Here is a 27,507-nt window from a genome sequence, read left to right as displayed (position 1 = left end):
TTTCTCTCCTTGATTTCTTGTTTTCTATTATTTATATGTTTTTTGACTAATATTTTCCTGTTTTATTCTTCCTCTCTCTCCACATTTTTCTCTCTAATATTATCTTCTTTTTCTTTCTTCTATACTTACTATCTCCGTATCATCCTTTTATACGTACGGTCTTGTCTTCTTAAGTAATCGATAACATTTCTTTTTGTTCATTTTCATAACATGTTTTAACTACTCATTCATCTGTTTCACCTTCTCCACTATGTTAGCGCCACTTCTATCACATTCATCATCGTCATTATCACCATCATCGTCACTATTTATCATCATCATCATCACCATGCTCATCACAATTGCTACTGTCATCATTAACCTGGCTATTATGCTGTTATTGACCACATTAGCTCTAGAGTCAACATTTACTAACAAACACTAGATTAAAAAAAAAGAAAAAACCTATTACTGCATATGTTGTTTGGTTTCGTAATACCGTTTTAGATATTGCAGCTCTGCCTTTGTTTGTTAATTTAGCGCTGGCCTGTTTGTTTACTTGCTTGTTTACTTGCTTGTTTACTCTGTTTCTTAATCTGTTTTTGCGTCACCGGAGTCTCATTAACCTGGAGTCGATGGCTGATTGGAACGGCATAAGCGTCTTTGTGGTCTTTGTGTGAGCTTTCCTTGCTCTTTCTGTATGAAGTGGAAGGCTGTATAGAGTGTGTGTATGTTTGTGTGTGTGGTGGGGATGTGTGTATGTGTGTGGAGGGGGGTGCGTGTGTGCGTGTGGGTGGGTGGGGGGAGAGATGTGTGTATATGTCTGGGTGGGGGTGGGGGGTGCGTGTGTGTGTGTGTGTGTGTGTGTGTGTGTGTGTGTGTGTGTGTGTGTGTGTGTGTGTGTTTCTGTATGCATTCCAATTTTATTCTTCCCTCTCGCCATTCTCTTTCCTTCATTCCCTTCGCCTTCTTTCCCCTTCCAGTCATTATCCCGCTCCTCTCTCTCTCTCCCTCTCCGTATCTCTATCTGCTGTCCTTCTCCCCTCTTCGTTCATTCCTATTTTCCGCCATTCCCTGTGTTTTACTTTTTCTCTCTCCCCTTCTCTCTCTCCCCTTCTCTCTCTCCCCTTCTCTCTCTTTCCCCTTTCTCTTATTTTTTTCCATCTCATTGTATCGCTTCCTTTCCTCTCTCCCTTTCCCTCTCCCTTTCTATTGCTCCTTCCTTCTCTCTTTCCCTTCTTCCTTCCCTCCATCTCTCCCTCCCTCCCTCCCTCGCTCTCTCTCTCCCTCTCTCACTCCCTTCGTCCATTCCTCTCTCCATCGGTCGCTCTCTGCATCGTTCATTTAATAATTCTCAAGGCACTGCACGAGAGAGAGAGAGAGAGAGAGAGAGAGAGAGAGAGACGGGGTTGGGGGTACATAGTGTGTGTGTGTGTGTGTGTGTGTGTGTGTGTGTGTGTGTGTGTGTGTGTGTGTGTGTGTGTGTATCCAAGTGATATAAACGTACATGTCCAAATATTCATGGAATGGAATATCTTGATCTAAAGAAAACATACACATACTCTCTCTCTCTCTCTCTCTCTCTCTCTCTCTCTCTCTCTCTCTCTCTCTCTCTCTCTCTCTCTCTCTCTCTCTCTCTCTCTCTCTCTCTCTCTCTCTCTCTCCCTACCTTTATATTTCCTTCCGTCACCCCTTTCCTTTGTGTCTGCGAAATGGGGGATAAAGGAGAGGGGAAAGAAGGGGCCGGCGGTAAGACTGATAGGCAGGGGAGGAAGGGAGAACTAAGCAAAAGTATAAGGGGCGGGAGAGTCGTGCTATTGAGGGAAAGAAAGTATTAGAGGTAGAAGACTCGTGGCAGAGAGGGAAGAGGGAAAGAGCTTGAGAAGAGATCTACGCTGATGCAATGTTAAGCAGTGTAAGGAACGGGGAAAGGAAAACAGAAGAGAGGGAAGAGACAAAAAGTAGAAAGATGGATGGAAAAGGGGAACTGTGAAGGCAGAAGGGAGGTATGGAGGTGGAGATGAAGTTGAGGAGGAAGAGAGAAGAAAAGAGAGAAGGGATTAAGTTGCAATGGTGGAAGGAAAGATGGGATGGAGTGAGAGATGGTTTGACAAAAGGGAAGTAAAAAGATGGAGGAGAAGGGAAAGGGGAAGAAAGAAAGAAGAGAGAGAAGGGATAAAGATGAAACGATGGACGGAAAGAAGAGAATGTGAAGGAAGAAGAAAGGTAAGAAAGTGAAGTGAAGGAGAAAGGGGAGAAAAGATAGATAAGTGATAAAGTTGGAGCGACAGATATAAGGAAGGAAAATGTGAAGGAGTAGAAGATTAGAAGATGGGTAGGCAGGAGGGAGGTAAGGAAGAGGATAGTGATGAGGCAAAAGTCGACAATAAGGAAGAGGGTGTAGAGGGCAGCGTCCAGAGAGGAGGCATGGTTGATGATAGGGAAGAGTGTGTTGAGCGTAGTATATTGAGAGGGGGGATGGATGATGATAGGGAAGAAGGTGTAGAGGGCAGCGTCCAGAGAGGAGGCATGGTTGATGATAGGGAAGAGTGTGTTGAGCGTAGTATATTGAGAGGGGGGATGGATGATGATAGGGAAGAAGGTGTAGAGGGGAGTGTCCAGAGAGGAGGCATGGTTGATGATAGGGTAGAGGGTAAAGAGGGGAGTGTCTGAAGAGGTCTCCATTACTTCCTATCTATGGACAAAGGGGACAGGTTAAACAAAGATCCCTAACCTTCCCCTCTCTTTCGTTCACTTCCCTTCCCTTCTGTTTCCTTCTTTCCCTTCCTTGTTCTTCCTTACCCTTTCCTTTCACTTTCTTTCAGTTTCCTTCTGTTCCCTTCCTTGTTCTTCCTTTTCCTTCCTTTTCCTTTACTCACATTTTTGCCCATTTCTTTTTCTTCCCTTTTTCTGTCTTCTCGTTCTTTGCCTTCCCTCGCCTTTCCTTTCTTTCCTTTCATTTTCATTCATTTCCTTTCCTCTCCTTCTCTTCCCCTTCTTTCCTTTCATTTCCTTCCCTTTCCTGCCCTTCCATTTACTTTCCTTTACTTCAATTTCCTTTCCTGCGTTTTCATTTCCATCCTTTCCTTTCCTTTCCTTCCCTTCCTTCTCTTTAAATTTCCTTCCCTTTCCTTCCCTTCCCTTCCCTTCCCTCTCCTTTCCTTCCCATCACTTTCCTTTCCTACGGTTTGATTTCAATCCTTCCCTCTCCCATCCCTTTCCTTCCCTATCCTTGCGTTCGTTTGGCTGTAAATCTCTAGTCACACTTTTCTCTTTCTCATTCCACCTTTCAATTACATTTCCCTCCATTTCCCTCTGCAATAGTTTTCCCTAACATTCATTTTTCATCATTCTCGTAAAACTAAGTTGGATTCCTCTCTCTCCCTCTCTGCTTTCTGCCCCTTTTTACTCTTTTCCTATCTCTGCCTCTCTCTCTTTCTCTGCTTTCTGTCTGTTTTCCTTTTTCCTTTCTCTGTTTCCTCTCTCTCTCTGCCTTCTGTCCCGTTTTTCTCTGTTTTCCTTTCTCTGAGTCCCGCATCCATTTACTCTCTTTACCCGTCCTCCCTTTATATTCAAGCTTCCCTCTTACTAAGCCTTCATTATTTACTTCTCTCTTCCATTCCTCCTCCTCCCTCCTCATCTCCTATCCTCTTCCTGCTTTTCCTTTCCTCCTCTCCTCGTCCTTCTTGTCGTCGTCCTCGTCCTCCTCCTCCTCCTCTTCCTCCTTCTCCGCCGCTTCACCTGCCAGCCATTACAGGTATGCGTCTCCAATTCGTCACGTGATATTGTTCAAGTCTGTCAATAGGTGCACAGTGCTCAATAAGGTTATCAGTCGTTGCCAGTCCCGCGTCATCCGCTTATGCTTGCTCCTTCCTCACTGGTTGTTATGGTTTGCTTACTCACTGGCTGGGTATTTTTAGTTGGTAACGGTTTTGTATTTTCTTTTTTGCATTCGTCTTTTTTTTCCTTTTTTTAGTACTTTAATATTGTTTTTTTCTCTTCTTTACTCCATTGGTTTATGCTGTAACTGTTCTTTTTTTTTGTTTTTCTATATACTTCCTTCCGTTTTTCTTTATCTTGCTCTCTTTCTTTCATCTTTTCACCTCCCTCACCTCACCCGCCACATCCCACCACCACCACCACCACCACCAAAACACGAAGCCCACCTGTTGTAAATTCTCACACAAGTCGATCATGAAGGCAGAAATAGTTTATCGACCCCGGGCAGGTGTACGAGTGAGCGCATGTGGGACGGAAGGGGTAGTACGGAAGGGCAGGTATGAGACGGTGGATGTTTAGGTATGTTGGAAGGTGGAAACAAACAGACGAACAGGCATTGGGACTTGTACACAGGCGGAATATGAAGACAAACACAGCGGCCGGCAGTCATTCGCTATCAATATGTGGAGTTCATAGAAGCACTTGGAATCAATACAGTGTACAAGCGGCCGATCGTTGCGCCATCTGACGGCTCGACGGCGGACTAATGTACTACTTCTCTTAATATTCGACGCAAGTGTCAGAGTTCTCTTGACAGACAATTATCCGCGGCTATTACTATTATATCCAGCACCTGACCATCCCCTTTCGTGTGATGTCAAGATGGTTTTAGAAGGGAGTTGGATATTCAGACTTACGATGCCCTTTTATGATGTCAAGATGGTTTTAGAAGGGTTTGGATATTCATAGTCACGATTTCAGGGCTTTTAGTGGGATTCGTTTCTGCTCCCAACTTGCCAATTTTGTGATAAATTCTAAACGTCTATATAAAAGAATGAAACCAGTCTTTAAAGCTATAGTGGGCAGTTTTGAAAGGGGTTTTGTGAGTTGTAACCCAGTTTTATAAAGAATTCAAGAGCTAGATGAAGTAAAGTGGTGGAGTGGAGGTAGTTTTAGAATTGAGTTTGGATATTCAGAATTACGAGTACAGAGCTTTCAGTGGGATTCGTGTTTCTGCTTCCAACCTGCCAACTTTGTAAGGGATTCTAAACGACCTTATGGAAGAGTACAGCCAGTCTGTGAGGCAATGTCAGACTGTTTTGGAAAGGGTTTCGTGAGTTAGAACCCATTTTTAAAGCGAATTCAAGAGCTGCATATAGTAAAGTGGTGGTTGGGGTGAAAAGACGAAATAAAGAAAACATAACAAAAAAAACGAAAAGACGAAAAAAGTAGAAAAAAAACATGACAATAAGTGTACTGTATAAACAAAAGTAGATGAATGAGTAGAGCAAATTTTGATATCGGCTACTGTTTGAAAAGGTTATGCAAGAGGTCCGTTCTTCCCAAGGTGACAAATGGATATCGGACATCTGGAAATAGCACCGCACTTTAGCGATCCTGATTACTATACGGGTTTACGGTATTGATTGAAGGAAGGCAAGAGAGAGAGAGAGAGAGAAAACTATGCGGTAATTAAGTGAGAACGTCAATAATTACTGAAACAAAGGCCCATGGAGTGCTTAGTCTTTGTTATATTGTTAAGCCAAACGAGTATAGGATGTTGACCAGCTCCTCCCCGCTTTTATGATGCTGTTGAATATAGAAGGTGAGTGCTTTGTTTAGTGAGAAGTAATAATTAGACGTAGGAAAAGTAAGCGAACAGGAACGAGAGTGAAAGCATGAAGAAGGTGAGTGCTTTGTTCAGTGAGAAGAAAAAAAATTGACGTGGGAAAAGAAATAAATGAAGAAGAACGTGAGTGAAAGGGGGAAAAAGAAGTGTTAGGAAATATTGGCACTTAGGAGGAAGCTGAATACTTTTTAATTAACAAAGAGAGAGAGAGAGAGAGAGAGAGAGAGAGAGAGAGAGAGAGAGAGAGAGAGAGAGAGAGAGAGAGAGAGAGAGAGAGAGAGAGAGAGAGAGAGAGAGAGAGAGAGAAAGAAAGAAAGAAAGAAAGAAGAAAAAGTGAAAGAAAAGAAAAAATAGGAAGGAAGTAAAAAAAGAAAGAAAGAAAACAGATAAATGAAGATAGAAAAAGAAAAACTGAATGAGAGTTAGAGAGAGCACACGCAGACAAAAGTAGAGAAAATAAAACGAAAAATAAACTAGCAGAGAGAGAGAAAGAAAACCAATCACCCAACGAACGAAACATAAATAGCTAAACAAACAGACGATGAAAAACACATATACACATCTTGATAAAAAAAAGAAACATACCAAGAAACACCACAAAACAGCACAGGAGCAGTAAATAGCGGGCTTTTTTTTTTTTCATTATTGTTTTTTTTACGCCCTTGATTGTCTCCACTACTGTAAAAAAAAAAGAAAAACACGCAACTTCTTTTTCCCTTATTCCGGGCTGTACTTTGGCGCCATCAAGCAATCCATCGTTGAATAAGAGCGAGGAGAGCGAGCAAACACGTCCCTCACAGCAGCTACTATCGACCTTTCTACAGCGCGACCCACTCACTCACTGCTCCGGGCCAGGCCAAAAAAAAAAGAGGAGATGCATTAAATAAGAGAATGTAACCGCAGTGACCTGAATCCCGCAACAGTGTGACCGAGTTTTGGAAGCGTTGGCGTTGTGTGGTTAGCATGGGAGTCGGTAGTGGGCTGCAGGTTAACGTATATGTAGAGTAGAAGCGATGATTACCTCCTTTTAATACCTTCTCATTTGAATACCGCAACAGTGTGACCGAGTTTTGGAAGCGTTGGTGTTCTGTGGATAGCATAGGAGTCGGTAGTGGGCTGAAGGTCACGTAAATGTAAAGTAGAAGTGATGGTTACCTCCTTTTAAAACCTTCTCATTTGAATAGCATCCTTTTTTTATCTTTTAGGGTTTATTCCAAGTACATTGTGGCCGAGTTTTCGAAGCATTGACGCTCTGTAGTTAGTAGAAGTGCCGGTAGAGGTCTGAAGGTTAAGTATATGTATTGTAGAAGTGACGTTTAAGTACTCTCAGTTTCTCCTCATTTGAATAGCATCGTTTTTCATCTTTTTATTATCCAATGTACACCGTGACCCAGTTTTCGAAGCTTTGGCGTTCTGTGATTAGCATGAGAGCCGGTAGAGAGCGGAAAGTTAAGTATATGTATAGGAGTAGTGATGTAGACCTCTTTGCTATTCTTTCTCATTTGAATAGCATCCTTCTTGTTCTCTTTTTTTTATCCCGTGTACATCGTGACCCAGTTTTCGAAGCGATGGCGTTCTGTGGTTGGCAGGAGAGTCGATGGAAGGTGAACTAAGTTAAGTATATGTATAGGAAGGAAGCTGCTTATCTCTTTTCAATTTCTCCTCCTTAGAATAGTGTCCCCTTTAATTCATCTTTTTCAGTAGTGGGAAATTTGGTATGTGTCTCAATTTCTCCTCCTTAGAATAGTGTCCCCTTTAATTCATCTTTTTCAGTAGTGGGAAATTTGGTATGTGTCTCAATTTCTCCTCTTCCTCCGTAAAACCCTTCAGACTAGCCTCCTCTCTTTTTTTATCTTTTTGTTTTAGTATTGATATCTTGGGTATGTGTTTCATTGTATTTTCTTTATTTAATTTATTTTTTGTAGTAAGGGAAGCATCGTGAGAGTAAGAAAAGACAAGAAAAGAACAAAACCACTACAAAAACAGGGGATTGTCTACTTTCTTAAATTCCCTTAAAATCAAATTTGTATATATATTTTTTTAGGGAGTAGGAGTAATCTACGGATAGTCTTATTTCTCCTTTTAAATCGCTTCCTTTCCTTCATCTCAACTTTCCATCTTTTTTTCATATTTGCGATCACTGTTTTTTTTCCGTTTCAAGTTTCCTTCATTCTTTCCCAAGACTCAACAAATCTCTTCCTAAGTTTCTCCTGCATCCTCTCCATTTTCCTCTTCCCGAATATTTTTGTCATCTGTCTATTCTTTTCCTTCCACATTTCCTTCATCCTCATATTCCCGATCGTTTTCCTTTATTTCCAATCATTTCCTTCCTCCTCCTCCTCCACCTCCTCCTTCTCCTCCTCGCTTTCATCTTCCTCCGCTTTCCTTGACCTTCTTTTCCTTTAATATGAATGATTATTTTATTAGAATATCCGACCATGAAGACACCAGGTCGATTATTAGAGAGAGAGAGAGAGAGAGAGAGAGAGAGAGAGAGAGAGAATGTAAACAAATGATTTCAAGCAACTCTACCTTGGCCGACTCTCTCTCTCTCTCTCTCACACACACACACACACACACACACACACACACACACACACACACTCTCTCTCTCTCTCTCTCTCTCTCTCTCTCTCTCTCTCTCTCTCTCTCTCAATCACACACGCAATCACCATGACAACGAGCAGTACCCACACACATTTGACCTACACGTGACCTCTGACCTGACGGGGGGACTAAAATAGAACCGGGCTGGAGGACGTAAATAATGTGATAAATACAAGTGCATTAGTTCCTCCTATATCCAGCGTACCTGTCTGACCCCCTACCTGTCCGCTGTTTGTTAATTATTGGATGCATACAGGTACCGTGTTTGCGTGCGTGCGTGTGTGTGTGTGTGTGTGTGTGTGTGTGTATGTGCGTGTGGATTTTGTTTGTTTGCTCCCATGATCGATGATGTCAGGGTTGCATCATCGTCTCGTTAAGTACTTGTGTGTTGGTTTTGTTTTCTCATTGTTCTTTTTTATGCTAAAGGCTGTTATTAGTGCTTGCGTGGGCTGTGTGTGTGTGTGTGTGTGTGTGTGTGTGTGTGTGTGTGTGTGTGTGTGTGTGTGTGTGTGTGTGTGTTTTGTTTTATATATATAGTAACTGTGTGGTGTTTTTTTTACCTTTCACTATCAATATCATCATTATCATCGTAGTCATCATCTCTATATTTTTATGGTTCTCTGTCTTTCTTTTCATGCTAGCTTTCTTTCTTCATCGTATAATCACCATCATCATCATAATCATCATCGTCATCATCGTTATCATCTCTGTATTTTTATGGGGATGTCTTTTTATTTATTTCTCTACTTCCTTGCTATCTTCTTCCTTCATCGTATTAACACCATCACCATCATCATCATCATCACCATCATCATCACCATCAACGTCATCACCATCATCATCATCATCATCACCATCATCATCATCACCATCATCACCATCATCATTTTTTCCTTTACATGTTTAATATCTCCTTCCTTCATCGTATTGTATTCCCATTCTTCTTTCTTTCTTTTTTTTTCGCTGGCAACAATGGCTCCTGCATACTTCTATTCTATAAATCGAAAGACTTCTCAGAATTTGTTAAGTTGTATTCCTTTTGAAAATCGATATAATACAAGTTCTTACCTGACTTACTTTTTATACCTCTTACTTTCTTTCTCCTCTTCTTTTTCATGTCTTCTTATTTTCTTCTTTTTTTTACTTTCTCTTCTCATTTTTCCATTTTTTTCCATTTTTCATGATTTTTTGATTGATTGTTTCTTTTCTGCTTTTCTTCTCTCTTTTTTCCTTTTTTTTCCTTTTTTCTCCCTTTTTTTCTTGTCTTTTTTAATTCCCTCTTTTTGTCCTTTCTTCTTTATCCATTTCCTACCTTTCCCTTTTTTCTCCTTCTTTCCTGCCTCTTCTACTTCCTTCCTCGCTATTTTTTTCCTTTATCATCTCCTTCGTTTTTTTTCCTTTCTTCCTTCTCCCCTTCTTTCATTCTTTCTATCTATCATTCCTTCATTCTGTCCTTCCTTTATTCGTTCTGTTCTTCTTTATTCTCTTTTCTCTCTCCTTCCTTCCTTCCTTCCTTCCTTCCTTCCTCTTTGCATAATCATAACATTTGTTCTCCTCCGTCTACTCTGCTCCTTACTCTTTTAAATCCTCCTCCAACTCCCTCCTCTCTTCCTCCTCCTCCTCCTCCTCCTTCTCCTTGACTTTCCTACTTTACTGAACTTTCCTCGTTGCACGTTCTCCTTCATTCCTTCTTTATTCGTAAGTGGTTCGCAGTTCAAGAGGAAGGAAGAGGAAGAGGGAGAATATGAAGACAGGAAGAACGGTGAAGTAAGAGGAGCGATAACATGGAAGAAAAGGGAAGATGAAAAGATGGAGAAGAGGGAAAGTGAAGGTCGTAACTAAGAGAGGAAGATGAAGGAGGAAGAAGAGGAGGAGGATGAAAAGGAGGACGGAGAGAGGAATACGGAATAAAGATTAGAGAAGAAGAGGAGAATGTAGGAGGATAATTGGAGAAGGAGAATGGACGAGAGGATATTGGATAGAGGTACTGATGAAGAGACTCAAGATAGAACGAGGGAAGGAAGAAGGAAAGGAAGAAAGAAAGAAAAAAGGGAAGGGAGAAATATGGAAGGCAAGAAAAGGAAAGAGAGAAGGAGAGGAGAAAAAGAAAAGAAGGGAAGAAGGAAACACTAGAAGAAAGAAAGGAAGATGAAAGGAAAGAATGAGAGAGGGAAAGAAAGAAAGAAAACAAAAAGGAAGGAAGGAAAAAATAGGAAGAAAATTCAGAAAAAAAAGAAAAGTAATAATGAAAAAAAGAAAAAGGAAGGAAATAGGAAGAAAAAATGAAAGATACGAAAAAAGAAGAAAGGAAAGAAGAAAGCAAAGACACATCTCACAAGACAGGAAGGAGGAACAAGGAACGAAGAGGAAGAGGAAAGAGAATAAAAGAAAAGAGAAACGAGGAGGGGACAAAGAATAAGAGGAGAAGGAAGAGACGGAGAACACTGTTATGGGGAAGAGAAAACGAGGGAGGAAGGAGAGGAAGAGATGAAAGAGGGAGAGTGTAATACTGATAAATAAAGAGAGGAAGATAAAATGGAAGAAGAGAAAGAGGGAAAGGACAGTAGGGAGTGAAAGAGAGAGGGATAAATTGGTAGAGAGAGAGAGAGAGAGAGAGAGAGAGAGAGAGAGAGAGAGAGAGAGAGAGAGAAGAAACACAGAACAAAAGGGCATAGATGAAAGAGGAAATAAAGGAAATAGGGAGGAAATACCGAAATAAAGAAAGAAACAATTAAAACGAGAACAACGGAGAGAAAATACATACTAGAAATAAACAAAAAAACTACAAAATAACGAAGAAACTAGAAAAGAAAACAGAAAATGTAAGTGATTTGAAATTGAATGCTTAAAGAAAATAAATCAATAATGAATAGCAGATATAAAAAGTTGACGGAGATTGAACTAAAATAGATCCTACTGCAAGATGAAATATTGGCAAGGGAAGGGGAGGGATGAAAAAACTTAAATGGATGAGAAGGAGAATAGGAAATGAAAGGCAAAGGAGAGAGAGAGAGAGAGAGAGAGAGAGAGAGAGAGAGAGAGAGAGAGAGAGAGAGAGAGAGAGAGAGAGAGAGAGAGAGAGGATGCGAGAACCAGCAATAAAGAAGAGGGAGAGGAACGAGTCATCTAAAAGCAGGACCAAAAATAATACGAAGAAGAAAGGAAGGAGAAGGAAGGGAAGGAGAAATGGAAGCGGGGATGTAGAAGTGAGGAGAAATGAGAAGGGGAAGACGAAGGAGAACAAGAATGATAGGGAACAGAGGCCAGACGAATGAGAACAGAGAAAGGAAGGATAAAGAAGAATGAGAAAGATGTAAACGATAGGAAAGAAAAGAAAGAATGCTGGTGTAAACTTGAAGAGGAAGGAAATCAGAAAGGAAGAAGACAAAGATCAGATAAGGAAAGAGAGGAAGGGAAAATAACTAGGAGCAAAACTACGTAATAAAGATGGGAACCAAATGAGAGAAAATGGAAATAAGGGAAACGAAGAGTAGAGGGAAAAAATAGAAAATAAAAATAAGAAAAATTACGAAAGGGGAGTAAGGGAAAAACATTATCAACGAAAAAAACTGATGCACATGTCAAGGAATTATACATGCTAGATCATACATTTATACATACTTCATACATAGGCATACATACATACACACATACATACAAACACACATTTAAGCTTCACATACAAACTTACATATATATAAACACATACACACATACGAGCTAATATATAGAAACATACATACACAGATACATATACGTTCACACATTCATACATACGTACACACATTGTCAACAGCATTCTCCAACACAATCGTACACAATCAGGCAGACACAAGCGCGCGCAAACACCTTCTGAATGATACGAAGATTAAAGAAATCGACCGAATCGAAGTTGCACAGTAGAAGAGAGAGAGAGAGAGAGAGAGAGAGAGAGAGAGAGAGAGAGAGAGAATACCTTTGCACCCCCCTCTCCCTCTAACCCTAGCCCCCTGACCTTCCAAGAAATTCCCTCGCCTCTTCTCCTCCTCCTCCTCTTCTTCCTTCTCCTCCTCCTCCTCCTCCTCCTCCTCCTCGCCCTATTCTTTATCTCCTTCCCATCAGTAGATCTTTGGGTCAGGAGGTCATCCAATCACCAAACAGTTACATCATCACCAGGTCAATCAGCGTTACGACATCAGGTCACACCACACTCCGAAATTGACCTCTCTTTTGGCTTCTCCTCCATACTCTTTTTTTTTCATAGGGGACAGTGGGCAGTGATTAGCGGGGCATTTCTTTTCTTTTCTCGGGGATTTCTTGACCTTGAGTTGTTTCCTTTACTGTAAAAGAAAAACTATACTGGAGGCCTCGTTAGCGGGTCAGGTCAGGCCGGGAGAGGATCATCAGCAGGCTTGTCCACATGTCGTCAGCAGATATTGGGGGCGCGAGGCAGGTTGATTGGTCCACCTGAGAGAGAGAGAGAGAGAGAGAGAGAGAGAGAGAGAGATAATAAGATGAAGTAGGTTATCTTTCGCGAGCTACCTTCACTTAACATAACACACACACACACACACACACACGTGCTACACATAGCTACGCGCGTTTTCATGGAAATGCTCAATAATTTAAGAAGGAAATAAAAATCGTTCACGCAGGCCATTATCTCTCTCTCTCTCTCTCTCTCTCTCTCTCTCTCTCTCTCGCTCTCGCTCTCGGTCGCTCACTCACTCACTCACAGTTACTCATACCCGAATGATTCATCTTTTGATTATTTTTATCGTCATTAATTTTTTTCCGCATATTTTTATTTATTTTTTTATTTTTCATTTCTTATTAAGTCCTTATTTTATTCCTCCATTTCCTTGGTATTAAGATTATTCTCTCGCTGTATCTCTTTTTCATACTTAAATTGGATTGCACTCTTTATTCTTCCTCCTTTTTTTCCATTTTCATTTTATTATTTATTTTATTTTATTTGTTTGTCTATTTTATATCCTTGTCCTTAATTCATTGTCTTCGCTTAGTTACTGTTGTCCTTTATTTACTCTTGTTCTTCTTTTTCTTTTTTATGCTCCACTTCTCAATGTCACTGTCTTTCTACTTTCTCTCAATTCTCCCTTGCTTCCCCCTCCTCCTCCTCCTCCAAACCCTTCCCCTCCTCCTCCTCCTCCTTCTCCTCTTCCTCCTCCTCCTACTCCTCCTACTCCTCCAAACCCTCCTCCTCCTCCACATTGTCATACTAATGGTAAAAACTTGTACGATAGATTGCAATACCTGGTAACATCTGTTTTATGCTGGCTGTCACATTTATCTTGCGTCACCTGTCCACTCCTTCCTACTCCATTGCTCCTCCCTGTTTTTTCTCTTCCTCCTACTTCTCTACATTCTTCTCCTCCTCCTCCTCCTCCTCCTCCTCCTCCTCCTCCTCCTCCTTCTTCTCGTCTTGCTCCTTCTCGTCCTCCGTGATGGATGGGACATACAGGACATCATTAAAACTATTGATCAAAGACACTTGAAGTTATTCGCCTCTCTGTTCACATCCATGAAGTCGTCGAGGAATTCGTGCGCCGTTGCTGCGCCTCGGGACAGTAGGAGGACGGGGGCAAAAAACAGTTAGAGGCAGTAGATAAGGAAAAGATGAAAATTGCTAAAAGAAAGGATGAAAAGGAAAGGATGAAAATAGTTAAAGCAAGTAGATAAGTTAAAGGATGAGAAAAAGTTAATGGAGGTAGATTGGAAAAAGGAATTAATAGATAGAATTTGCTGGAGATAAAAACAAAACTTGACAAAAAGACACGAAGCGATGAAAAGGTTGGACTGAAATCGGTTCAAGGAAAGGAAGAAAGGGTTTGTGGGGAAGTGAAGGTGTTTAGAGAGTAGGTGTCCTTGGAGTGGAAATATGGCGGAAAGACGAAAAAAAAGGGAGAATAGTGAAATAGGATGAGAAATTACCTTGATTCTACACGGGAAAATGAAGGTGCCTATATAGTTAGCTAATGAAGTTGACGCAGGAGAGAGAGAGAGAGAGAGAGAGAGAGAGAGAGAGAGAGAAGGAAAAAGAATGAAGAAAAGAAAGAAGAAAGGGAAGAAGAAAAGGAACAAAAGAAAGAAGAAAAGGAAAGAAAAAAGGAAAGAAGTAAAAAGAGAGAGAGAGAGAGAGAGAGAGAGAGAGAGAGAGAGAGAGAGAAAGAACCTACAGGCATATTAGATGATATTTGTGAACCATTATGAGGCGTGACACGATATTGGTAGGGGGGGGGGGGATTGGGAGTAAGGAGGAGGAGGGAGGGAGGGAGGGAGGAGGCAAAATGAGGTGGCTGAGGAGAGCTATGGGAGAGGTGGGAGTGGGACGTGGGTGTAGTAACCAGCCCGTTGTGTACTGTAGGTTGCCATAACAGACCGTCTTGTTTGGTGTATCTAGGGGCATTGGGAGGTGACGTATGCGAAGGAGATGTGGTGTATAGGGACCCGCTAAGTACTGAGTTGACTGATTGATAACCGGGTGATTAGTTAGGTCTCGTGCTAGAGTTCAGAGGGAGTATAAATGGGGGTTGATTAAAGAGAGAAAGTGCTGTGTTTTGTGTGAGGATATATGAAGAATGATGACTGGTTAAGAAGGAAAGGGTGACGGAGAAGACTAATGAAATGAAGGATAAGATATAGAGGTGAAATCCCACAAAAGGATGGAACTAAAGAAGGAAGGACACTGGGTAGGAAAAAGAAAGAAAGGAAAGTGGAGAATGAATAAAAGAAAAAGAAAAAAATAGAGAAAAAGGAAAGTGGAGATGGAGGTGAAGGAATGAAGGTGGAAGGGAGAAAAGGGTAGTATGTTTTTGTGTGGTTAAGCGTAAAAAGTTGACCGGATAAGTGATGGTGGTGGTCACAGGGCGGATGAAAATTTGATAAAACTCTACGGGCTTGTCGTGTAGGATTTCATTAAGGCTTCTGTTTCTTTTTTCCTCTCATTCTTCTTGAGCTTTATTAATATTGTCGTTGTTGTTATTGTTATTTATTGCTGCTGTTGTTATTATTATTCTTTTTATTCTTCATTATCTACTTTCTTTTTTCTTTTCTCATCCTGCTGTTTTTTCCTGGTTCATTTTTTTACTCCGATTATTTTCTACTTTTTCTTCTATTATTTTCTTCTTTTTCTTCTATTATTTTCTTCCGCGTATCATCATTATCATATTATTATTCCCCCTCCCCCTCCTCCTCCTCCTCCTCCTCCTCCTCTTCTTCCTCTTCCTCCTACACCTCCTCCTTCTCCGCCTCCTCTTCAAATTCCTGCTCTTTTTATAAAGCAACATGTTTATTCAGACCTCAAAATTCGTATCGCATCTCATTATCCCCACTAACTTATGCAAACAGTCATACATACATAATTCTTCGTTTCGTCATCATAGCTCGCCATCAAGTCAAGTATATCATCATTATCCTTTCGTTCCTGCCACCGCTATTACAACTTTTTCTCCTCCTCGCCTTCCTGTACTCGACCTCATAAATATGCGTTTTTGTTGGCCTATATTTTCCGCTCAATCGCCCTCGGGGACATAATGAAATATTGCCTCTCTCTTTCGTGACAGTGATAATTATAATATTTGTGTATATTAATCTGACAGTCAGTATTTTATGTATACTGTCTCTAACACACACACACACACACACACACACACACGCACACACACACATGACGTGACCTCAGGCTGATCTATTTGTATTATAACTTTTCTGATGGAATATACACAGAGAGAGAGAGAGAGAGAGAGAGAGAGAGAGAGAGAGAGAGAGAGAGAGAGAGAGAGAGAGAGAGAGAGAGAGAGAGAGAGAGTTCAACGAAAAGAAATAACATTCATAAAAACTTTTGCCCGCTAGTTCACGAGTATAAACTATCAACTCCACTATTATGTTATGACCTCAACAATAAACCGGCGCAAGTATGCACATAAACACACACACACACACACACACACACACACGCAAGAATATACATGCAGGACTAGGAATTCAGCTTAAATAATTTAACTATGTTTTTTTATGTGAACGTCCTATTTTGTTTGTCTCTTAATGCTTGGATTTAAATAGTAAAAGAGAGAGAGAGAGAGAGAGAGAGAGAGAGAGAGAGAGAGAGAGAGAGAGAGAGAGAGAGAGAGAGAGAGAGAGAGAGAGAGAGAGAGAGAGAGAGAGAGAGAGAGAGAGAGAGAGAGAGAGAGAGAGAGAGAGAGAGAGAGAGCAGGGAATGGCGCTAGAGTGTGAAGCAATATCAATATCGTTTAGTCTCACATCGTTTTCTGTTCCCGTGACGACGAAGCTCTAGCGTGAAATTAGTGGCGTGTGCACCTACAAAGACACACACACACACACACACACACACACACACACACACACACACACACACACACACACACACACACACACATTGATAGTCGACGAACTGGAAAGGCGATCAGATCCTTTGTATATTTTTATTCTCTCCTGCTATCGAATCGTTGACGTAACTTCCTCACATGTTCCATCATAGCATTTCATTTCAGGTCACCAGTGTGTGTGTGTGTGTGTGTGTGTGTGTGTGTGTGTGTGTGTGTGTGTGTGTGTGTGTGTGTGTGTGAATGACGTCAGGACCGGAGCGGGAAATGACGACCAGCTCTTAATAATTGCGGTAGGACATCAATTATGGTCGTTTTGGGTGCAGGTAACATGGGCGGTGTGTTGTTGTAGTTGCTGTTGTTGTTTGTGGTGGTGGTGGTGTGTGTGTGTGTGTGTGTGTGTGTGTGTGTGTGTGTGTTAACCAGTTTCAATAGCATATCAATTATAACATCAGTTTCTTCGCATTTTATTTAGCTTTGTTTTATTACCTTGCTGCACTTGTTAACAAATAATATGTTTTTCTTTTGTGTAGTATTTCATAGTTTTGATGACCGATATTTTACGTTATTTCTTACATGTTTTTTTTGTGTTATTACTTCCAACTCCTGTTATTGCATTTTTCCGATGATCATTTTTCATATCCGATTCTGCAACATTTACTCCTGCAATTCACTTTCATTACGAGTTAACTTACGCAAGTGACGCTTTAATTATGTTTTTTTCATTTCATGTTTGCCAGAATTTATACGTTCATGATAAACTTTTCCGTGCTGCATAAAAGTGATCAATTTCTCCTTTCGTTTCTATATCATTTTTTTCTTGCTTTAAGTGTTCTAATTAATCACGTGTCCTACTTTCACTATTATTTTCAGACACATTTTTTTATTCTTCTTCCGCTTTGGCATCAGTACATTTTTTTCGTTTAATATATTTTTCTACCAGGGAAAAATAACAATTCATATACGTGTTTTTTATTGTATTTCATTTACATACAATTTTTCCTTTCCCAGTATCTCATTTTTGCGTGATATTTTTTTTCTATTATTACATTTCTCTCGCTGACCTTTAACCATTCCCTTAACATTTTCTCTAATAAATCTAGTAGCGTGCATAGCCGACATTTTTCTTTCACATTCTACACTTCATATTTTCCGTTATATTTCTCTTTGTTAAACTTTTCCAGAGAGTACAGAAAAACAGTTCATCTTTCCTTTCCTGATTTCGTTTCTTTTTTTAGATTTTAAACACGCGATTCAAATGTAAAAATAAGCCAATCTCTTTTCCTTTAACTTTTATGAGCGCAGACTTATTTTTTCTGTTTCCTTTCATAACGTTTTTAGAGACTGGGAATATTTTTTTTAGGTAAGTTTTATCGGCCGTAGCAGTAAAAGTCTTGCTATATATTTCCCTCCATTCATTTCACTTAAACTAACATGGGGATCATTTTTTGCGTAGATTTTAACAGCCGTCCGGTGATGTGTTTCCGTCATTCATTTCACTACAACCAACATAGGATCATTTTTTGCGTATCGGCCGTAGCATTAAAAGTCTTGCTATATATTCCCTCCATTCATATCACTTAAACCAACGTGGGATTATTTTTTGTGTAAGTTTTATCAGCCGTATCACTTCAGGTCCTGCGATATTTTCCCATCATTGATTTCACGTAAACCAATACAGCGTCCACCTTATCCTGTGCGCCGCCACCCTCCTCCCTCGGGTCATTCACACCTTGATATATATATTCAGATATCATGGGTTCTCTTTTTTTCTTTTCTTTTTTTTTTTACTTGTTATTGCGCCTTCTCCTCCTCCTCCGCCTCCTCCTCCTCCTCCTCCTCCTCCTCCTCCTCCACCTCCTCCTCCTAGTTTGCACCCAATGACAGTTATTGTTTTATCTTTTTCCTCTTGATCTTTATTTTCCTGCAGCAAGCGGAGATTTTTCCAGCGTTGTCTTCTGTTAATTATGCAAATGGCGGAACTCTATTGTGTTTTTCTTTTCCCCTTTTAGACTATATTTTATCATTCCTTTTTAGCTGTTATTTGCAAGTCATTTACTATTATTATTATTATTATTATTATTATTATTATTATTAGTAGTAGTAGTAGTAGTAGTAGTAGTAGTAGTAGTAGTAGTAGTAGTAGTAGTATCATTATTATTACTACTGTTTGTATTATTGTTGTTGTCCTTATTATCATTATTTTAGGTATATATACATCGTTGTTTTTTTCTTCTTCAACCATTTTGTGTCCCTTTCATCACTTCTATTTTACATTTTCTCCTTCATCATTATCATCATCATCATCACTCACCATCACCATCATTATCACCATCATCATCATCATCAAATCATCATCTTCAGCATCATCTTCAGCATCATTATTACTATCACCACTATCTTTGTTATCATCATCGTCATCACCATCATCATCGTCGTCATCATCGTCATCACATTCTCCTCCCTCGTCGCAGGTGTACCCCGACGATCCGTACCTGGCCGCCTTGGAGAAGAAGCCCATCCACAACATCCACAACAACAACAACAACTACAGCAACAATAACGGCATCATGTCCAACGTAAGTGCAACGCTATGAATTTCACTTCCACTATATATTTTTTTTTCCCCCCCCTGAGCCCAAACATTCATTACAGCTTCTCGCGTTGGTGATGGTGGGTTGTTGTTTTTTCCTTCGTTTCTTTTTTTACCTCTCTGAAAGCTGCTCTCAGAATGCTAATGGGTGGGTGAAGGGGGGAGGGGGGGGTGCAGGTGGTGATGGTGGTGGTGGTTGTATTTATAGTAATGGTGGTGGTGGTGGTGGTGATGTGACACTAGTAAAAGAAGTATCATGGTTGCTGTTGCTTTGGTGGTGATGGTGGTGGTGATGGAGATACGAATGGTGGTTTTAGTGGTGGTGATGGTTGTTCATGGGTGAGGGGTAGTGTTGTAGTAGTAGAAGTAGTAGTAGTAGTAGTAATAGTAGTAGCGCTGATTCGGGTAAGAGGAATAGTGGTTGTTGGTGATAGTGAGTGTGGTAGCGAGGTGAGATGGTAGTGCCAATGAAGATGGTTAGAAGATGATGTGGTATATAGCAGTAGGACAGAAAGGGTGGTCGTAATGTATGGTGGTTATGACGTCAGGGGTGTCGTAGTGGTAGACGCAGTTTGGTGGTAGTGGTAGTTGTTGCTTGTAGATGTTAGAAGTTCTTAGCAGTTAGTTAGATGTTAGTAGATAATAGTCGTAGCGGTAGTGGTATATTTTTAGAGGACACAGTACGTCCATGAAAGTTAATGGGAAGCGTATAATATTGGCAGTGGTAGGATGGTAGTAGTAGTTAGAGGCTAGTAGAAGTCAAAGGTAACGGTATGGTAGTGGTAGGAGTAGTGATGGTATAGTGGTATGGCATCAGAAGAAACAGCATATAGGTGACTCGTAATAGGAAGTACACTGTAGATGAAGGGAATGATGGCAATGGTAAAAGATCATTGTCGTTTTGTGGTGGTACAGGTAGTGGTTGTGGTGGTGGTTTGATAGCAGAGGTACCAGCATGTTTTAGTGTGGAGGGAGCGGTATTGGCAGTGGTGGAAGGAAACCGGAATTTATATGCATGAAGATTAAACCATTGTACGTTTTCTGTTTTGTGTGGATTACTTTTTTTTTTTTTTTTTGCATAAACTAAGAAAAATAACATTCAAGTGCGCGCGTGAGTAGTAATCCGTTTTTTTTTACTAGATAGTCGGGAATTATGGGCGATAGATAGTCGGGAATTGTGAGTGATAGATAGTCGGGAATTGTGAGTGATAGATAGTCGGGAATTGTGGGTGGTTGGGTGGTAGATAGTCGGGAATTGTGAGTGATAGATAGTCGGGAATTGTGGGCGATAGATAGTCGGGAATTGTGAGTGATAGATAGTCGGGAATTGTGGGTGGTTGGGTGGTAGATAGTCGGGAATTGTGAGTGATAGATAGTAGGGAGTTGTGGGCGATAGATAGTCGGGAATTGTGAGTGATAGATAGTCGGGGATTGTGAGTGATAGATAGTCGGGGATTGTGGGTGGTTGGGTGGTAGATAGTCGGGAATTGTGAGTGATAGATAGTCGGGAATTATGGGCGATAGATAGTCGGGAATTGTGAGTGATAGATAGTCGGGAATTGTGAGTGATAGATAGTCGGGAATTGTGAGTGATAGATAGTCGGGAATTGTGGGTGGTTGGGTGGTAGATAGTCGGGAATAGTACGTGAGTCGGTCGAGTAAAATCATCAAGCCATAAACTTATACACAAACAAGTTGGAATAGACAAGAATAACATAGTGAGTTTTTAAGCAAAGGCAGACACGAGTAGGAATCATGGTTCTTTTACTCCTATTATTTAAGTTTTCGTTTCAGCGTGTCAGCGAAATGAACGAGAGAAAAGGTCAACGTACAAACGAGTTAGAACAGGAAAGAAAAAACATGGTGGGTGTTGGTGGTGGTAGTGTGAGGATTATTGAAGATTTTTCCTATTGCGTGAAGGCTCAACGAAAAAGAAAAAAAATAGTGTTGCTTCACGGTTAAGCCTCACCAGAGAGTAATGGCACGGTTTTCAGACTTTTGTGTATTTGGCAGTATCTGGAAACTTCACGCCTTAAAGTAATGGCACGGTTTTCAGACTTTTGTGTATCTGGCAGTATCTGGAAACTTCACGCCTTAACGGAATTTTAACGGACATTATTTGATAAGTTAATAGGTTGCCAGATGTCTTTTTCTAAGCAGCATCCAGTAAACAATGGCATTTTTTCATAGTTATATATACCCGATTTGCAAATGTTATGTAGATGCAGGTTCACAAGGTTATTCTGAATGTTCGCAGATATATATAGATGATGTTTTGAGGTTGAGTTTCAGGATGTTCAAGACCTCATCTGTAAACAGCAACATCAGTTTTTAAGCATTATTATACTTGTTAACTTACCGTAACATTCATTCACTCATTTATTCAGTTACAACTTTCCTCATTCATCTACGAATAAAACGTATTTTGTTCATGTATATCATAGTATTTAATTAAAGTCCATTAGAGGAAATGTTAGTGTTCTGTGAGTAGATTAATTAACGAAAATGAAATTACGGAAAACGTGTATGTATGAAAAATGTATCCTCCCCGTCCACCGTGCGTGTGTGTGTGTGTATGTGTGTGTGTGTGTGTGTGTGTGTCAGTGAACGAGCAGGAAATAAAAAAAAGATTTATTAGTAAAATGCACAACTTTACTTCAAATTGAAATACACTGCTGACCTATACTTTTCCAACTGCTACGCCCAGTTTCCCACATGCAATAAAAACACGAACACACACACACACACACACACACACACACACACACACACACACACACACACACCACACACACACACACACATCTACCCTTATACAAACCGAAAAATACGATAGAAAATATAATGCAAAATTCTCTAGAGGATTTCGAAAAGCCGAGCAGACTGGGTAAAAAAAAAAATAATAAAAGAAATAGTACAAGTAGTGTGTTCTTTTTAAAAGCTTAATATAATCCTTCTCTCTCTCTCTCTCTCTCTCTCTCTCTCTCTCTCTCACACACACACACACACACACACACACACACAACAATCCTCCATGATATATAAGATTTTTGTGTGTGTGTGTGTGTTTATTTATTTACTTAAGTACATATTCGTGCATTCATATCTTTCCTTTGTTGTGTTTGTTTATTCATTTATCATTAGTTTACTTTTATTTTTGTTTTTTTCTTGTTATTTGTTTTTTTTTTTCATTTGTTGCCCGGCTGGTGTATGTTCGTACGTACATAGCCTACGTATATGCGTTTATTTGGATATGCATATGTATGTTTGTTTGTTTATTGTAAGTGTGTGTATGTTTTATGTATTTGTTGTATGTTAGTCAGTTTGTTTGTCAGTTTGATTTGTTTCACGCCCGTCGGCAGCGATCCGCGTCCGAGCTGGCGAGGACAAAAAATATTCGAAAATTGTACAAACATTCCATCTATCAGTTCGCCCGTGTACATATTCCTCCGCCTGTCCGCTTCCGTACACACACACACTCACACACACACACACACACATGGATATTTTGCGATTTCCCTTCCACTTCTTTGTTTTTTTATTTCATTGTTTTCGAATTTTCGCCTCAACCTGTCTGTTTTCCTCTCTCTTTTTCCTGTTTTAATTTTTATTTCCAACTCCTCTTTTCTTCTACTCTCTTTTTCTGCTTCTATTATGTTCACTATTCCCTTCCTTTACTTCATGTTCTTTATTTCCCATTCGTCCTTCCTTCCTTCCTTCCTTCCATCCTTCCTTCCTTCCTTCCTTCCCCCGTTTCGTCTTCCGTCGCATCCACTTCTTTTTCTTCCTTCTCTTACCTCCCCCTTTCACCCTTGCCTTTCCTTCCTCCCTCCTTCCTCTCCTCCTCTTTCCCTCTCCCATCGTGTACAAAAATAGCCAAAACTTTCTTCTTTTTAACGCTTTTGTGCTATTATCATTATTGTGCATCCCGGAACACACACACACACACACACACACACGTAGTTGTTGCACGGAGGGGTCCTTTTAAGAGAGAGAGGGTTGTGATGCTTGTGTTTTCAGTGTCTCTTCGCCGCCCTCACCACGTATATGGGCAGCGTCGTTCTTGCGAGGCGATTCTCTGTAGTCGATTAACCCGTTTTCCTCTTTACCTGCCCTCCCCTCTCTCCCTTGATTGTGTTCCCTCTCTGCTTGTCTACTTCCTTTATTTAACCTTTTACTTCTGCTTATTTCCGTCTAATGTTTTCGTTTGTATAATCTCATTTCTACATTTTTTTTTCATTATTTTCCTTTTGCTTGTGTTCCTCCGTCTAATATTTTCTTTTGTAGGCTGGTATTATCTCGTTTCTGTTTATCTTCTTCCCTTATTCCCTCTTTTACTTGCGCTCCTCTGTCTCACTTTTTCGTTGTTTTATCCCATTTCTTCATTTTTTTTCATTATTTCTCTTTTGTTTGCGTTCCTCCGTCTAATGTTCTCTTTTCTATTATCTCGTTTCAATTTATCTTCTTCCCTTTTTCCCTCTTTTATTTGCGCTCCTCTGTCTCATCTTTTTCGTTGTTTTATCTCTTTTTTTTTCATTATTTCTCTCTTGTTTGCGTTCCTCCGTTTAATGTTTTCTTTTATATTTCTTCTTTTATTTTCGTTTCTATTTTCATACTTTCCTTATTCTCCCTTTTACTTGCGTTCTCTGTCTCTCATTCTTCTTGGTATTATCTCGTTTTTACTTTTTTTTTCATTATTTCCTCTTTGTTTGCTTACCTCCATCTTGCATTTTTCTTACTATTTTTGCCTAGAGATTAGTTTTTCTTTTCCTTTGCATTCTTTCTCCTTTCCTTTTTCACGTGTCTTTCCTCTTTTTATTTTCCTTTCTAACCCCCATTCACTTCTCTCATAAATCCCTATATCTTATCCTCCTTCTCCTCCTCCTCCTCCTTTTCTTCCTCCTCCTCTCCTCTTCCTAATACTCTTCTTCTTCCTTTCTTTCCGTTTTCTCTCATTTTCTACCTTTTCCAACTTTTCAGCTTTTTCTAACCTTTTTATTCGTTTTGCTCTTTTTCAGTAACTATTTTTTATCTTTTACCTTTTTTTATCTTTCTTTTACATTCTCTTTAACTCTTTCTTGCTTTTTAACCTTTTCCGCCCTTTCTGCTAATCCCTGCACCTTTCACACTTTTATTCTATCTTTTTTTTTCTTCCTCTAAGCTTATTTTTATCCTAGTTCGCCTTTACTCCACATTCTCTTAAAAACGTTGCGTCATTCCACTCCTTAACCTCTCCCCCCCTTTGTTCCTCCACCACCACTTACTTTGCCCCCCCATACTCTTTATCACTCACTACCACCACCTCCATCATCACTGCACCACCCACATCCCCTTCACTACCTCCCATCCAGCACCCCCTTCATAATGCAAGCCCACCATCCCTACCCTCCCCGCCTCTCCCCACCCCTCCAACCCCTTCCTCTCCTCAGTATCCCCGTTTTGTAGTTCCAGACTCCACTTTCTTGAAACTCCGCCTTAAAGTTCCCCACGAAGAGCCGAGAACAAATACCCTTAATAGACTACACACACACACACACACACACACACACTCACACACTCACACACACACACACACACACACACGCACACGCACGCACGCACACGCACACGCACACACGCACACGCACACTAATGAAACACCACATTTTAATTAAGCGAAAAATTTTTGTGCATATTCCCAGTTTCTTTTGCTTAGAGTAAAGAAAGATGATCGGAGGAGGAGGAGGACAGGGGAGGGCGGGAACAGATGGGAGAGGGGGGGTGAGAGGTTTGTGGGGTAGGATGCCAGAAAAGATGAGACATGCAAATTAGAGGTTTGCATTGTGTGTTCTTGGCACTAGACATTCGCAAAGTTTTACTCGAGATCCAGACAGCAAAAATTATGGAAAAAGTGAAAATATTGTCTAAGACGAATTACCAGTTGAGTCTCCTTACGCCGAATAGCAAACAAAACTCATTTTAAAATAAAATGGTGGCACCGCCCCTGCCAGCGGGGGCGGCGGGGACAGCAGTCCCTGACTAGATGATGGTGGCACCACCCCTGCCAGCGGGGGCGGCGGGGACAGTATCCCCTGACTAGATGATGGTGGCACCGCCCCTGCCAGCAGGGGCGGCGGGGACAGTATCCCTGACTAGATGAGTTTGGCACCGACCCTGCCAGCGGGGGCGGGGGGTACAGTATCCAATGACTAGATGATGGTGGCACCGCCCCTGCCAGCGGGGGCGGCGGGGACAGTATCCCCTGACTAGATGATGGTGGCACCACCCCTGCCAGCGGGGGCGGCGGGGACAGTATCCCCTGACTAGATGATGGTGGCACCACCCCTGCCAGCGGGGGCGGCGGGGACAGTATCCCCTGACTAGATGATGGTGGCACCGCCCCTGCCAGCGGGGGCGGCGGGGACAGCAGTCCCTGACTAGATGATGGTGGCACCACCCCTGCCAGCGGGGGCGGCGGGGACAGCAGTCCCTGACTAGATGATGGTGGCACCACCCCTGCCAGCGGGGGCGGCGGGGACAGTATCCCCTGACTAGATGATGGTGGCACCGCCCCTGCCAGCGGGGGCGGCGGGGACAGCATCCCCTGACTAGATGATGGTGGCACCGCCCCTGCCAGCGGGGGCGGCGGGGACAGTATCCCCTGACTAGATGATGATGGCACCGCCCCTGCCAGCGGGGGCGGGGACAGCATCCCTGACTAGATGATGGTGGCACCGCCTGCCAGCAGGGGCGGCGGGGACAGCATCCCCTGACTAGATGATGATGGCACCGCCCCTGCCAGCGGGGGCGGCGGGGACAGCATCCCCTGACTAGATGATGGAGGCACCGCCCCTGCCAGCGGGGGCGGAGGGGACAGCAGTCCCTGACTAGATGATGGTGGCACCGCCCCTGCCAGCGGGGGCGGCGGGGACAGTATCCCCTGACTAGATGATGGTGGCACCGCCCCTGCCAGCAGGGGCGGCGGGGACAGCATCCCCTGACTAGATGATGGTGGCACCGCCCCTGCCAGCGGGGGCGGCGGGGACAGCATCCCCTGACTAGATGATGGTGGCACCGCCCCTGCCAGCAGGGGCGGCGGGGACAGCATCCCCTGACTAGATGATGGTGGCACCGCCCCTGCCAGCAGGGGCGGCGGGGACAGTATCCCCTGACTAGATGATGGTGGCACCGCCCCTGCCAGCAGGGGCGGCGGGGACAGCATCCCCTGACTAGATGATGGGGGCACCGCCCCTGCCAGCTGGGGCGGCGGGGACAGCATCCCCTGACTAGATGATGGAGGCACCGCCCCTGCCAGCGGGGGCGGCGGGGACAGCAGTCCCTGACTAGATGATGGTGGCACCGCCCCTGCCAGCGGGGGCGGCGGGGACAGTATCCCCTGACTAGATGATGGTGGCACCGCCCCTGCCAGCGGGGGCGGCGGGGACAGCATCCCCTGACTAGATGATGGTGGCACCGCCCCTGCCAGCGGGGGCGGCGGGGACAGCATCCCCTGACTAGATGATGGAGGCACCGCCCCTGCCAGCGGGGGCGGCGGGGACAGCAGTCCCTGACTAGATGATGGTGGCACCGCCCCTGCCCGCGGGGGCGGCGGGGACAGCAGTCCCTGAAGAGATGAGGGTGGCACCGCCCCTGCCAGCGGGGGCGGCGGGGACAGTATCCCCTGACTAGATGATGGTGGCACCGCCCCTGCCAGCAGGGGTGATGCATATCACAGATGAATATCACAGTTGGTTACGGTGGCACCGCCCCTGCCAGCAGGGGTGGTGCATATCACAGATGAATATCACAGTTGGTTACGGTGGCACCGCCCCTGCCAGCAGGGGTGATGCATATCACAGATGAATATCACAGTTGGTTACGGTGGCACCGCCCCTGCCAGCAGGGGTGATGCATATCACAGATGAATATCACAGTTGGTTACGGTGGCACCGCCCCTGCCAGCAGGGGTGATGCATATCACAGATGAATATCACAGTTGGTTACGGTGGCACCGCCCCTGCCAGCAGGGGTGATGCATATCACAGATGAATATCACAGTTGGTTACGGTGGCACCGCCCCTGCCAGCAGGGGTGATGCATATCACAGATGAATATCCCTGAGGTTCGCCTCGCCTGGTGCGGACGGCCGCGACGTGTCGGTGGCCGCGGTGGTCGTGTTGGCGGCGGCTCCCGCGGCCAGGGAGGAGCGCCGCCTCGCAGCTCTCATGTCCCCGTCCCCGCGATGCTGCTGGGTCCAGCACGGGGCCGCCATTCCCGGACCAGACGACCACGGCGACGCCAACGGCTGTGTCCACCCAGACATTGTGAAGCGAAGTAAAAGAAATTCATCTGATGACGCCTCGAGCCACGGATATCGTCCTCAGGCCTCTGTGGGAAGGTGAAGAGGCGCGAAGGTTGCGTTGAGGGGAGGCGGCTGT

At 42.7% G+C, this 27,507-nt stretch overlaps 1 protein-coding gene across 2 annotated transcripts in view; it reads left to right on the top strand.

Moving 5' to 3' along the window:
• Window positions 1-27,507, top strand: part of LOC127001521 (putative leucine-rich repeat-containing protein DDB_G0290503) — a 117,285-nt gene that overhangs the window by 24,434 nt on the left and 65,344 nt on the right. For both annotated transcript variants that reach the window (XM_050866132.1, XM_050866133.1), the window contains exon 3: window positions 18,972-19,076. In XM_050866132.1, coding sequence (XP_050722089.1) covers window positions 18,972-19,076 — 105 coding nt within the window. The remainder of the gene's footprint in view (window positions 1-18,971; window positions 19,077-27,507) is intronic.

The sequence above is a fragment of the Eriocheir sinensis genome, chromosome 21, assembly GCF_024679095.1.
Source record: "Eriocheir sinensis breed Jianghai 21 chromosome 21, ASM2467909v1, whole genome shotgun sequence".
NCBI classification, from domain to species: Eukaryota; Metazoa; Arthropoda; class Malacostraca; order Decapoda; family Varunidae; genus Eriocheir; species Eriocheir sinensis.
Note: the sequence above shows the minus strand (reverse complement) of the source record. Positions and strands in the feature narration are given on the sequence as shown.